Source organism: Mus caroli, chromosome 1 (assembly GCF_900094665.2).
Source record: "Mus caroli chromosome 1, CAROLI_EIJ_v1.1, whole genome shotgun sequence".
Classification (NCBI taxonomy): Eukaryota; Metazoa; Chordata; class Mammalia; order Rodentia; family Muridae; genus Mus; species Mus caroli.
In genome coordinates this window covers 71,778,799-71,791,436 of record NC_034570.1, presented here as the reverse complement: position 1 = coordinate 71,791,436, position 12,638 = coordinate 71,778,799, and the positions used below count along the sequence as shown (strand labels likewise).

General features: G+C 46.1%; 1 protein-coding gene across 1 annotated transcript in view; it reads right to left on the bottom strand.

Moving 5' to 3' along the window:
* Sgpp2 (sphingosine-1-phosphate phosphatase 2) overlaps window positions 1–12,638 on the bottom strand; it is a 109,674-nt gene that overhangs the window by 18,289 nt on the left and 78,747 nt on the right. Inside the window, exons 3-4 of the mRNA XM_021158469.1 lie at window positions 10,933–11,112; window positions 8,128–8,217 (exon numbers count right to left, since the gene is read on the bottom strand). Of these exons, the coding sequence (XP_021014128.1) occupies window positions 8,128–8,217; window positions 10,933–11,112 (270 nt within the window). The remainder of the gene's footprint in view (window positions 1–8,127; window positions 8,218–10,932; window positions 11,113–12,638) is intronic.

Sequence of the window (12,638 nt, the reverse complement as noted above, 5' to 3'; positions counted from 1 at the left end):
CCTTTCTTATTTTAATTCTATCCATCAAGAAAAACTAATTTTTTTTAACAGTTAACTTTACAAAATTCAAGGATAGTGCTGCTTCCACTGGAGAGGCCCACGGGCTTAAGAGAAAGTCCAGCTTCAGTGTATCTGCGGCACAATACAATCCTAAAGGGTGTGCCCAATAAGACAACACACACGCTTGACCATCCGAGTCTGTCCAAAGTCCAGCCAATCCCTTCTTATTTCTTCTCCCAGTAACTAGGGCTCACCTAGTCACCAGACAAACCACACAGAAACACCAGATCCCAATCCATGCTCTGGCCCTGAACATGGGTTATTACATTTTATTTGGGGGGGACACTAGGGACATTTTCAGTATGACCTACAAGTAATGCAGGGCCTAAGAAGTACGGGCTACATACTTCCCAATAGTTACCTCAGAGGTGTGTCTCAGCACCCTTAGACTATCTCTAACTGGAGCCCAGCTGACGGCCAGCCATGAGGTCAGAGAGCCCCACTCCCAACCTTCCACACTGGGCTCCGGCCTGTCTTCTTCCTAGGGAAAAGGCACTGCCAGGAGCCTGCTCATCCCACTTGCACTGAACAGAAAAGTGTGCCACAGTTGTGGCTTTGGGAACAGTATTGAAAAAGCAACATAAAAAAATATTAGTTTGTCTGTGTTTGCTGTTAGGGTTACATACCACGGGCAGTTCTTGCTGGAAATTGTGCTAAACACTACTTTGGTTTCTCTGATCAGAAGCATAAAATGCCTTCAATTTACCTTCCCATCGTCCTCAACAATGGCTGATTGGATATTTCCTAGTTACTGAGTGTGTGTGTGTGTGTGTGTGTGTGTGTGTACTTAATGAAAAAAAATAACCCCAAACGTCATAAACAACAGAGATTGGAGTACCATGAACAGCTACTATTTTTGAGACCAGAAATAATTCTCTATTTTTACAAAAGGATAAAAATATTTGCCCCCAACATGCCCCCATAAATAGAGACAACAGATCTACCAACATGGTGACAGAGCGCTCCGAAGTGCAATCAAAGCCCTTTTTCGTCTTACAAACAGACTTATCTAATGCTATAAAGGAGAATTGGGCTTGGTGGCATCTGATTTACGCTGTAATTGGGTCTTTCCTAGTATTAAGTGAGGCACTTTAAAGTAACTTCTTTCTTTTTTTTATAAGTGCTTTCAAACGACTTGAAAAACACACCCAGAATACTGTCAGCCAGAGCCAGAAAACAGTTCCTACGGTCTGCAGATAATTTAATATTTGACAATCCTTTTCAACATCCTCCAACTCCAACCAAAACTAAACGTTACTTGGGGGTGGGGTGGGGGGCAGTAAGCAAATAAAACCTAATATCTACATAATTACCCACAGATCAAACAGCTTGAGGGCAATTTCAAACAGCAGCACTTTGGTCAAGTCAAAATAAGGGACTGTCCACCACTGGTTCACAGTTCTCATGTTTGCTGATCAATCAACAATGTCAGACTGGTTTTACTGTTAAAACACTGGATGCAGCTTCATCACTCAGTGGGTTTAAGCTGGTTCTGCGCAGTTGCATCATTTGGGGAATCACAGATAATACAGTATGGCCAGCTTTCTGCACAAGCACAGACACTGCTGTGTTTCTTTTCTGAGCCTTTGACAGAGAAGGAAAACGCCACACTGGACTTTACCCCCTTCTCCTGATAACTGAGGGTTCTTTACTTGGGAGAACTGTCCCTGCTTAGGCGTGGTAGCTCTAACCCTGACCCTCCTGCCAAGTGTTAGCTCTGCCTAAAGAGGCTGACTTCTGGGCCAGCTGCCCTAATCCCAGATAGCCCTTGGCTTGGTGATGCAGCAGAGGGAGGCACTGTTCAAGAAAATGTTTCCTGAAACCCTCATCACAGGCATCCTCTCAGGAGAGGAAGTGAGCCAATCTAAGCCCAGAATTCCTAGGCTCTGACTCCAGGGTAAAGAACAGTCAGCCGGCATGAAGCCACTGGGCAGAGAAGAGCTGGAAGGGGAAGAGAAGGAGCTTTTGGAAGGCCCAGATGTCAGGTCTCTCTCCCAGTGGTACTGGTGCCTCCTTATTCTGTGGTTACAAAAGCCAATGCATTTTCTTTGGGCTTAAACTGGGTTGAAGAGGTACCTGCTATTGGCATTCCCGACCAGGCAGATGGCGATCAGATGTTGTTTGACCTCACTGAGTTCATTCCGGTCTCTGTCCTGAGTATTCCTTTGTAGCCCCAAGGATCCCATCTCTGCATTTGGACCCCATCCCACAGCTGAGTGTTGGGTTCAACCCATATCTCACCTACATATATCTAAGTATTGATCCAAGAGCTTCTGAGAGATGGGACACACTGAGAGTGACATTATAAAGACAGCTACCTTCCCCACGGCCACCTACTTCTGATCCTTGATGTTCATCTGAGTGAAGCAGTTTTCTATGAACTACTCAAGACACTACATGACCTTTCATTTTCTTTCCATTTCTTCCTCCCTGGCCTCCATCTTGCTATAAGTGATTTATTCTTCAAACCAAGAGAACATGAAATTAGACACCAAGGGAGAAAAATGAGTCTGTATGTTGTGCATCATCACGGTAGCAAATAGGGAATGTAAGACTCAATACAGACTGCCTAGGCAGAAAGGAGCCTTGATGTGTTGTCTTCTCCTGAATGGTGAACCTAGAGGTAGGATGGCTCTGGTACCATCAGCCAGTCAAGGATGTCAGTGGCAACCCTGACATCCTTTGTTTGGTATAACAGTGTTGACATCTCCAAAGGCCCTTAAAGTCATCACACAGCTGCCCAACCCAGATGGGGTTGTGCCATCATGCACACCCTGTATCAGAGAGCAACCTGTCTGTGCATGAAACAGGCAATTGGAAATAAAATCCTGTCAGTGGGGTGAGGACAAGTGTAGGAGCCAAAATTGACTCATCATGGTGACCACTCGGATGGCAGAGGCATGGTAGGGAAGGGCTAGCATCCTGCCTACATTGGTAATAGGGAGGTTCTCCTCCAAGACAGGGATAAAGCTGTTTTGGCAAGGATGGTGTCATAGCTAAGTAGGCTTACAGCTCTCCGTGCTTTATGTGGGATGGCCCAGGAATCTAACTGGGGCTTGTCAATAAAACCGTGTCCTGGACAGCAAAATGTTCACACCTGATGAGAAGGAGATCCAGCAAAAGAAGTCATTCTTCCTTAGGTACCAAGGACCATTAATATAAGGCAGGAGCCACCTCAATGACACATCCATGTCCCCAGAGAATCGCAGCTATCCTCCCCTCCCCTCCACCTTACAACTGATGCTGTTCACGTGTGTGTGTGTGTGTGTGAATGAGAGTGCACCTATGTGTACATGGTATACTTGTGCAGGTTAGAGGACAACCTGGGTATCAGTATCAGTCCTGGCCTTTCATTTTCTTGTTTGAGACAGAGTCTCTTGGTTTGTTGGGTACCTACACCAGGCTACCTGGCTTGTGGGCTTCCAGGGAGTCTCCATCTCTCTCCCCTATCTCCCCATAGGAGTTCTGGGATTGCTATACCAGGCTTTACCCGGGTTTTAGGTTTCTCAGGTCATCATATTTGTGTGGCAAACATCTTTACCCATCAAGCTACCTGCCCAGCCCCGAGTAAAACTTTTAATTTAATTTTCCTACAGACAAGCATCATAGACATTTCACTATCTTGACCAATTTCAAATGGTGTTAAATACAACACGTGTGTGCAACCACCCCAGCATGCACCTCTAGAACTCTTTCTAGAGCAAAATCCATCTTCTATATTCAAGAAATAATTTCTGTTGACATTATAGCACGAATCATAATTTCCTGCTTATATAAGGCTGAATAATATTCTACTGTAGGTATATACTACATTTTATTTATCTCTTCATTCAACAGCAGACACAGGTTGCTTCCAAATTTTTGTTTTCTTTGCTATTGTAACTAATGCTGCTAATAGCTGCATTAGTTACAATACAGATATGGCCAGAGGTATTTTAAAGATATCCATGGGATTATGGAGGGACCCACATGGTCCCACACCTCCTGAGGGATTACTAGCTGTTAATGATTGCTGGTGGAACAAGAGTCATTTTCTTCAGTTGGGTAGCCACTGATAAGTTGTCCAGTGCTCCAATAAATAGCTTTCCACCTTGGAGAAGCAGTTTGCTTTAGTAAGGGTTTTACTGCTGTGAAAGACACCATGACCAAGGCAACTCATATAAGGACAACATTTAATTGGGGCTGGCTTACAGGTTCAGAGGTTCAGTCTATAAACATCAAGGCAGGAGGAGCATGGCAGCATCCAGGCAAGCATGGTGCAGGAGGAGCTGGGGGTTCTACATCTTGTTCCGAAGGCAAACAGAAGAAGACTGGCTTCCAGGCGGCTAGGATCTTAAAGGGTCTTAAAGTCTATGCCCATAGTGACACACTTTCTCTAACAAGGCCACACCTACTCCAACATGGCCACACATCCTAATAGTGTTACTTCCTGGGCCAAGCATATTCAAACCACCACAAAGCTCTAATTAAATTCAGAGAGCCACACATGAAGAAGACATGAAAGTAAAGAGGAGACTTCTCAGGGAGAAGGTTTCAGTTGGAGGGAAATGAGAGAGGGGAAGAGAGGTGTAAATAACTAAAATGTGTTATACATGGGTATGAAACTGTCAGACAACATAAAAAGGCAAAGATTTCTACAGGATTTGAACAGGCAGCGATGGTGGGGTCACTGCCTCCTGTGGATTGTTCTGAGGAGTCCTGGCGAGAAACCACATTATCTTAGTAGTTGGCTCAGGCCTTTGCTAATTATAGCATCCATGCCAAGTTATCACTAGGTCACACATCTGCTTTCTTCAGTAGACTCTGAGATCCAGGAGAGCAGGTGGGTTTGTTCCTAGAGATCAAGATATCCCTGGATCTCGTTCCAAGCCTGACACCCATCAGAAATTATCGAGCTGAACACAGAACTGCAGGAACCTATAATTTACCACTCTGCTAACAGCCATTCCCTTTGCTACTAGGATGTTATGACTCATGGTGCCCTGAGCCAGGCTCTGGTCCTGTAGCCTGATGCATTCTGGACCTGAGCCAGTGTCGGGTTGCAAGACAAGGGCAGAACTGAGTAAGAGAAAGCCAGTGGGTGGGGTACAGTGGAACAGGACCAGGGAGGAGAGGAGCAGCCCTGGGCCCTCACTACATCCTTCCCTAAGAATGGCTGCAACCCATTCCTTGCATCTAAATGAGAGGCCCAATCAATCTTCCCGCAAATATCTGCCTCTCCATCTCCAAAAGCCACTTAAAAAGGAAAGAGGAAAAAAAAAAGTAACTGTGTTTCACTGAAGTGGATTTGTGTGTTTTCTCTCTGTGTGTCTGAAGCCCCGCATTCCTGCGTTTTCTTTGGTTTTAATTTTAACCTGAGGTCGGATTTTTTTTTCCCTTTCCAAAATGGAAACCTATGGAAATTAAAAAGTAGCACCAGATAAAAAGAAATGCCAAAACACCCAGGAGAGTCCCGCGGAGTTCCACACTGAGGTCTAGGAAGGGATCTGCAGAGAAGTCTTTGTCATGTGGAGAAGTGGTGTGGCGAATTGAGAATGCTCTGCTCCCCCCCCTCCCCCACCTCAGAAGCCAGCAGATGCAGTGTGTGCTGGGGCAGAGGAGCGAGGAGGACCACCGAGCCCTGGTAGGCAGAAGAGCACCCTCTTCACTGTCTCTTTGGTGTTTCTAAGATCTGGGTCCCCTTTCACTCAAACAGCAAACTGCTTGGGGCCTGGATTAGGGCAGGTATATCTGTGGGAACACAGGGCCGATGTCTTCGTTTATACTTAGATATTTTTATCTATTATGGAATCTGCTGCATTGCCTCATGTGGCCTACAATGGCCTCAAGCTTGCTATGCACTGAAGATAACTTAAACTTTGATCCTTTGGCTTCAACCTTCCAGGGGCTGGGATTGCAGTCGTCTGACATCGTGCCCTGTTTTATTCTGTTCTGGCGATGGAACCACAGGCTTTGTGAATGTTACGCAAGCGTTTCTCCAACTGAGCCTCATCCCAGCCTTATAGGCTCTTAATTGTATGCCTTACCTGCCTCTCCCGAGGCTTCCTGTTGCTCTTGTTTGGCACTCCTTTTGCATTCTCCCCTGATGACCTATCCTTCCACTGTTACATGAGAACTCAGTCCTGGCACCAGGGAGAGACTCAAGAAGGCCTGGGCAGATGGCCTTCCCTGACAAGGCCTTTTGCTAATGTCTCTTGCAGTGTCACAGCTGAAATGAACACTGCTGTCAAAGGCCCATTTCTTCTTAAAGACATCTTTCTTGTACAGAATGGAATGAGAACTGGTGTTCCTGTGGCGAACCACAACCAGCTCTATGCTCTGCAACTCTCCGGCTGGATCCCACATCGCACCCTGAATACTCAAGGACACTTTACCATACTAACTGTTGGTAATGTGGTAAAAGGATGGGCCAACTTCTAAATGAATATGCTGCTCTGTGATTCTGCCACCAGCTCTAACCCAGGAAAGTGTAAAAAGAAAGGAAGCTCTGATTCCAACCCACCAGACTATCCAAGGACAACAGGAACCCTGGGATTTCACATCAAGTCTGTGAGGACCTACATGGGACCCATGTGAATTCTCTCACATCCTTGAGCTTGGATGCTAGCTCTGCCCTGTTTGCTGTGTCAGGAGTGACTCAGCAAGGTGATAAGAAATGGCCCAAGTCATGGCTGCCCTTAGCTTGTCTTCAATCTCTAAAGTCAGTCTAGTTCTGTATCTATGGTTTGAATGTGGAATGCCCCTCACAGGGTCATGTGTTTGAACATGCAGTCTCCTCGTAGTGGACCACATAGTACTATTCTCCGAAGCTATGGAACCTCTCAGAAAATGGGGTCTGGCTGCCTGAAATATGTTGCTAAAGGGACAATCATGAAGGCTGTAGTCTGAGCCTGCTCGTTGATCAGCCTCTCTCTGACTCCTGCTATGCCGGGCTGAGGCGCTGGTTCCAATCCACACACTCCTGCCTCCAGGAATCCTGCCATGCCTCTTCTACCATGATGGACTGCTCTCTCTCGAGTCATGAGACAACAGAACTGTTTTCTCTTGTCAGTGCTTCCAGAAAGATACTCTGTCACAGTGACAACCAATGCATTTCACTTTATTGTTATTACTCCAATAAGTTTTGTTTTGTTTTAAAATAGAACCTCACGCACCACTAAGCTGCCTGGAACTCACTATGTACCTAAGGCTAACCTCAAGCTTCTGTCTCCATCTCCCAAGTCCTGAGATTACAGGGTCCTGCCAAGTCTGGCTTTATCTTAATATTTGCTTTCCTTTCCCTCCCTCCCCACCCATCCTGAGACTTTCCATAATTGATGGATGGATGGATTGGTTGATTGATTGATGACTGATTGATTTTGTAGTGCCAGGAGCTGAACCAAGAGCCTTGAACATGGAAGACAAGGACTTTGCTACTGAGACACTTCTCCTGTGGGGGAAAACAGAGTAAGGGGCCAATGAAGCACCGGGTGGATGTGGGTTGTTGACATTGGTACAGCCAAGTCAGGACCTCAATGTCTGAGACCCGTGGTAACACCAAAGCTTTCCGATGATGTTGACAATGTACACAAAACCAAGCAACCGCACTGACCGACAGTGGAACTGTCCCCTACAGAGACCTCCCACTGAGACCGACTCCTCCTCCTCCTCCTCCTCCTCCTCTTCTTCCTCCTCCTTCTGGGTTACCAGATAATGTGCTGAGTGAAGCAGGTGCCTTCATCCGAGTCGGCAGAGCTCACCTGCTTCCAGCTCTTCTGTAGGGGTGTCTGTCCTTTCTTCAGGGTCTGTCTGTCTATATTCCCACAGTGTCTCATTTAACAAACCCTGCAGGACACTGTAGCCTCCAGCCCTCTTTTTACTTTTTTTTTTTTTTTTTTTATAGTTTGAGATAGTCTTCTTGCATTGCACAGACCTGTGATCCTCCTGGCTCAGATTCCTGAGCGGCTGGGATCATAGGTATAGTCCGAAGAGCCGAGCTTACGTTAGCAGCTTAAGGAGCACAGGAATGCTCAGACCAAATGCTCTCAAGTCACAAGGCCTGCCCCCCACCTACCCCCACAGCCTTACCAGGACCGTGTGCATCCCCGTGTAGAGTCTGCTGAGACACACTAGCGTGGAGAACACCACAGCCATCGTCAGGCCTAAAATGAAAGGGTACTGCAGAGGAGAGAAAGAAGGACATTAGATCACGTTCAGATGAATGCTTCTCTTTCTCTCTCTCTCTCTCTCTCTCTCTCTCTCTCTCTCTCTCTCTCTCTCTCTGTGTGTGTGTGTGTGTGTAAATTTAGAGCAAAGTAGGCATTCTACCACCAGCCCCTTTATTTGATTTTTTTTTTTTCACAATAAGCCAGACTCTAAGTTGCTGGCAGTGGGCTTGAACTTGTGATTTTCTTGTCTCATCCTCTTGAGTAGCCAAGGTTCCAGGCTTGCACCACCCGACTGATCAGACTTATCTGATCTGATATCACAGTCTAGAATGGGATTCATTGGAAAGAACGGCCAGTCTGAATCTTATGTCCCCTAGACAGACCAGCAATCTAATCATCTGGAAACATTTTTAAAATGAGGGCAGGTAAGGAAGAAATGCCTAGGAATACAGTTCTGGGTCCGTAATCAGTGCTGTTTTATGAAGGTTGATGCTTTTAACCATGAGAGTAAGTCACGGCCACATTGACTTTAACACAGGATGCACTCCTGTCAGTCATCATGTTTGCTCCTTACAACAGAAGCCAGAGAGATGTACAAAAAGCCACACAGTCAGTGGCTCTGACAGAGCTAGAAGCCAATATTCTTCTGTTCTTTTCCAGGTAACACTGAGTCCAGCAACACTTGGTTGAAAATATTCTCTTTAAAAAATATTTTTTTTTTGAAAGAAGATCTTACTATGTAGCCCAGGCTTGCCTTAAATGTGTGATCATCCTACCCCAGTCTTTGGAGTGCTGGGGTTACAGGTGTGGTACCACAGCTGGCAGTTTCTCTTTAAAGATCTTTCACCAACCTAGCCTCGGATTTTTATCAGAAGGCATTTAAAGTGAATACATTCCTGTAGCCAGATATTAGCTCTGATACACAAATAAATGAGCAAATCCACATTTAGAGCTGTTTATAAGTAAATAAACCCAGTAGCTACATGTATTCATCATGAAAGGATAAATAGGAAAGAAACCAAGCGTTGGCTCAGGCCTTAGGGGTACTACCACACCCACTGTACCAGCCATAAAGGACATCGTAATTGGATAGCTTTAAGGGAGTGTTTGGATTTCTAGGCAAGATGGCAGCCCGGGAGCCATGTCAGAATAAAGGGATGGTTGCACTTGTGGAAGCAGAGGGAGCAGGAATATTTTAAAGTGAGTGCTTCAAGCACTGTTGCTCTCTTCCTACAGCCAGCTTCTCCTCACAGGGCCTTAGAATGGCATTTGATTTGGGAAATAAGAATGTATTTTGGGTTTAACAATGAAATGCCCTATCAGGTGACTGGTCATCATAGTCTGGCACTATTTGCTGTAAACTTTGGTGGATGTAAACATTATGAGGTGCCCCTCAGTGGACCAAGGTCCCTCAGACGTGCCTTTAAAGATTAAGTCTGCCCTATGCCTTCCCTTCCATCAGGTTCTGAAAACCTTCCACTGCCACACACTCCTGCTATTGTGATGTTCTGTCTTTAACGATTTTTTTCCCCTAAATGACAGCACATTCCCAGATCTCTCTGGGTACTGATGATGCTCTGTGTACTCTGCTGGGCCCGGGCCCACTGTGTCTTGCTGGGCAGTGGAGTATGGGTGAAACCTAACTCAAAAGTCAACATGAACTCAAGACATGAGATCTCATATACTTCTGAGTCCTGGCATGGCATTTCAACACGTTACAGCACGGTGGGTGCAGCTTGTTGGATACATTCCTTATGAATTCCTTGTCCCACTGAGGAAATGATCTAGATCTGTGTGGCCAAGAAGACAACTGTCTGAGATGGACCTGAGACCCAGCCCTGACCTCCTCCAACCATGCTGGCTGACTGAAGCATCTAACTAACTTGGAATATGGAGTGGCTGGGGATATCTGGAATAAAGAGCAGGGTGACCCACTGCAGCCATTTAACTACATAAGACCACCCGATTCGATGAAATCTGAAACTTCCAGTAGCTAGTGGGTAGCATTTATGAAATTAAACACCAAGTCAAGGCGGCGTGTCTCAGATGGCAGGAGAAAAAAAATCCTCCTTGCAGCAATCACGAAATTTTGAAAATGTCTTTACTATAATTATCATCTAAGCAGATATGAAATTCTTCTATTTTCAACGTTTATTAATCTCCTGTCATTTATATCGTTCTAAAATAAAAGAGGCATCATTCCTAGTAGCTGGTTCCCTAACCAGGGGCAGCATCATCCTTCGAAGGTAATTGGGGGTACCCGACTCTATCCTGCCCCAGGCCAGGGGAGTCTGGCAGAGGGATTTGGTGCGATCATCTTTGCCCTGGAGGATCATTTATAAGGATTGTAAACCTTTTGTGTCTGTTGCAAGCCCAGAGAGCAGAGATTCCCGTCTGTCTAGGCAATAGCTCAGACAAACACTTCCTCAGGGAGAGGACGATGTCAGGCAGCCCACACTCTGCTCTTCATTCTAGGGCCCATTCTCCCTCAAAGGTGTTTATGTATCGGATTTGGGTGCTAAGTTAGATGGTCACGTTATGAAGAAACTGTTCAACATCCCTACAGGTTTCAGAGTCCCTTCATTTTTACCCCATAAATCTTAATGTCCCTCAAAACAGTTTTAGGAGAAATTCTGAATTGTTCTTCTCTCTACTCCTTTGTTCTACAATTAGAGGTGAGTGGCGGCGGGGGGGGGGGTGGTATGAAGGCCTCCCCCAACCTTACCTGATACCGGTCCATGGTAGAGATAAGGAGGGTGAAGGAGATGGCGGTGGCCGCCATGGCGTGGGTGGATGGCATTCCGTACTCTGCAATAATTCTCTTTTCAAGTCTCACAACGGGAGGAAAGGAGGGCCGGGGCCACTTCAGGATGTCCTTGGCCACCTGGCCAATATACATCACCAACTGAAAAGCCAAAGATCAGAGGTAAGTATAACTTTAAAAAGTACAATAACTGAATCTCTAAATACCTTTTCTCTGCAGTTCCCAGGCTCCCACCTGGAGCCCTGTTCCTTCTGTCCTGACATGCACTGGGAAAGTCTTGCAGGGCAGGCTCAGGTCTTGATACCAGTACAGCAAGCACTTTGTCAACGGATCATCCCATTGAACCTCTTTGTCATATCCTTAACAAACAGTCAAGCAGCTTTGTGTGTGTGTGTCTGGGGTCGCTCTCAGCCAAGTAGGGTGTCTTCAAACACCACGCTTTAAATTACTGTCTGAGGTCAACCTGGGATTTGCTCAACATAGTTTTCCCTTAGGAGGTCATTTCATGAAGAAATTTCCCTCAGCTTTTTAAAACGTTTTTTTTTTTTTCTTGGATTTATTTATTTTATGTATGTGAGTGATTTGCTTGCATGGACAGATGTGTAGATTCCCTAGAACGAGAGTTACTGATGGTTGTGGGCTGCTCTGGAAATGCTGGAAACCAAATCCGGGTCCGCCACAGGAGTAGCATGTGTGCTTAGCTGCTGAGCCGTCTATCCAGCCCATACACGATCTTTTCTTCTAAGCAGAAGATAGAAACCAAGATTTGCTGTTCATGATCTCCAAAAATGAATGAATGGGGCTGTCAACCACAGACTCATTTGTTTTGTCAAAGAGCTTTATATGGTCACCCCATGACCCATGAACCTGGGGACGAGAGCAGTGTGTCTACCCAAGTACCTACCTTTGTAACTCAACTCATGGCCCAGGGTTGGCAGACTGTACCACCCAAGGTGAACCTCTTTCCTGCCTACCCTTCCCTCCCATCCCCTGCCCTCCCCTCCCTTCCCTGCCCCTTCCCTATTATTCCTTACCCTACCCTTTCCTTCCTTTCCCTTCCCCTCCTTCCCCCTTTCTTCTCCTTGCCTCCCTTCCTCTTTCCTTTCCTTTGTTTCCTACTCTCTGACTCCCGTCCCCTTTATTTCTTCTTCCTTCCTCCCTCTCTTTCTCCAGTCCATCTTCCTGAGGTGGTCTTCCTGTCTCCCTCCCTCTCTTCATTTATGCAGGAACCCAGGACCCCTTTCTGGCAGAAGAATCTCCTGCACAGGTCAGTGTGTCAATGGCCTTAGTTACAAGCCTTCTCATCTTAACTATGGCAACAGAATCTATGGTCGCCAGGGCTTGGCTTAGCTTCTGGTGGATGGAGTCGTCTCACCTTGGAATGGAATTCTTATGAAGGACTATTTCAAAATTACTTGGACTAGCCAGCTGATTGCCAGGAATTTCCACACAGGGATGCTTTCTCTCCACACTTCAAGTGGCAGGTTAATTTGGCATTGTATCCTCCCCAGGGAGGCACAGTGCCTGGGTTAAAACCCTGCAGAGGCTATCTTGCACAGCAGGACAAATCCCCAGGCTGTAAAGCCTCATTGACAGCCGATGAATTCCATCACTGTGATTTCCAATGGACTTTGAAACACAGCCTCTTTACCATCCCTGATTACCAA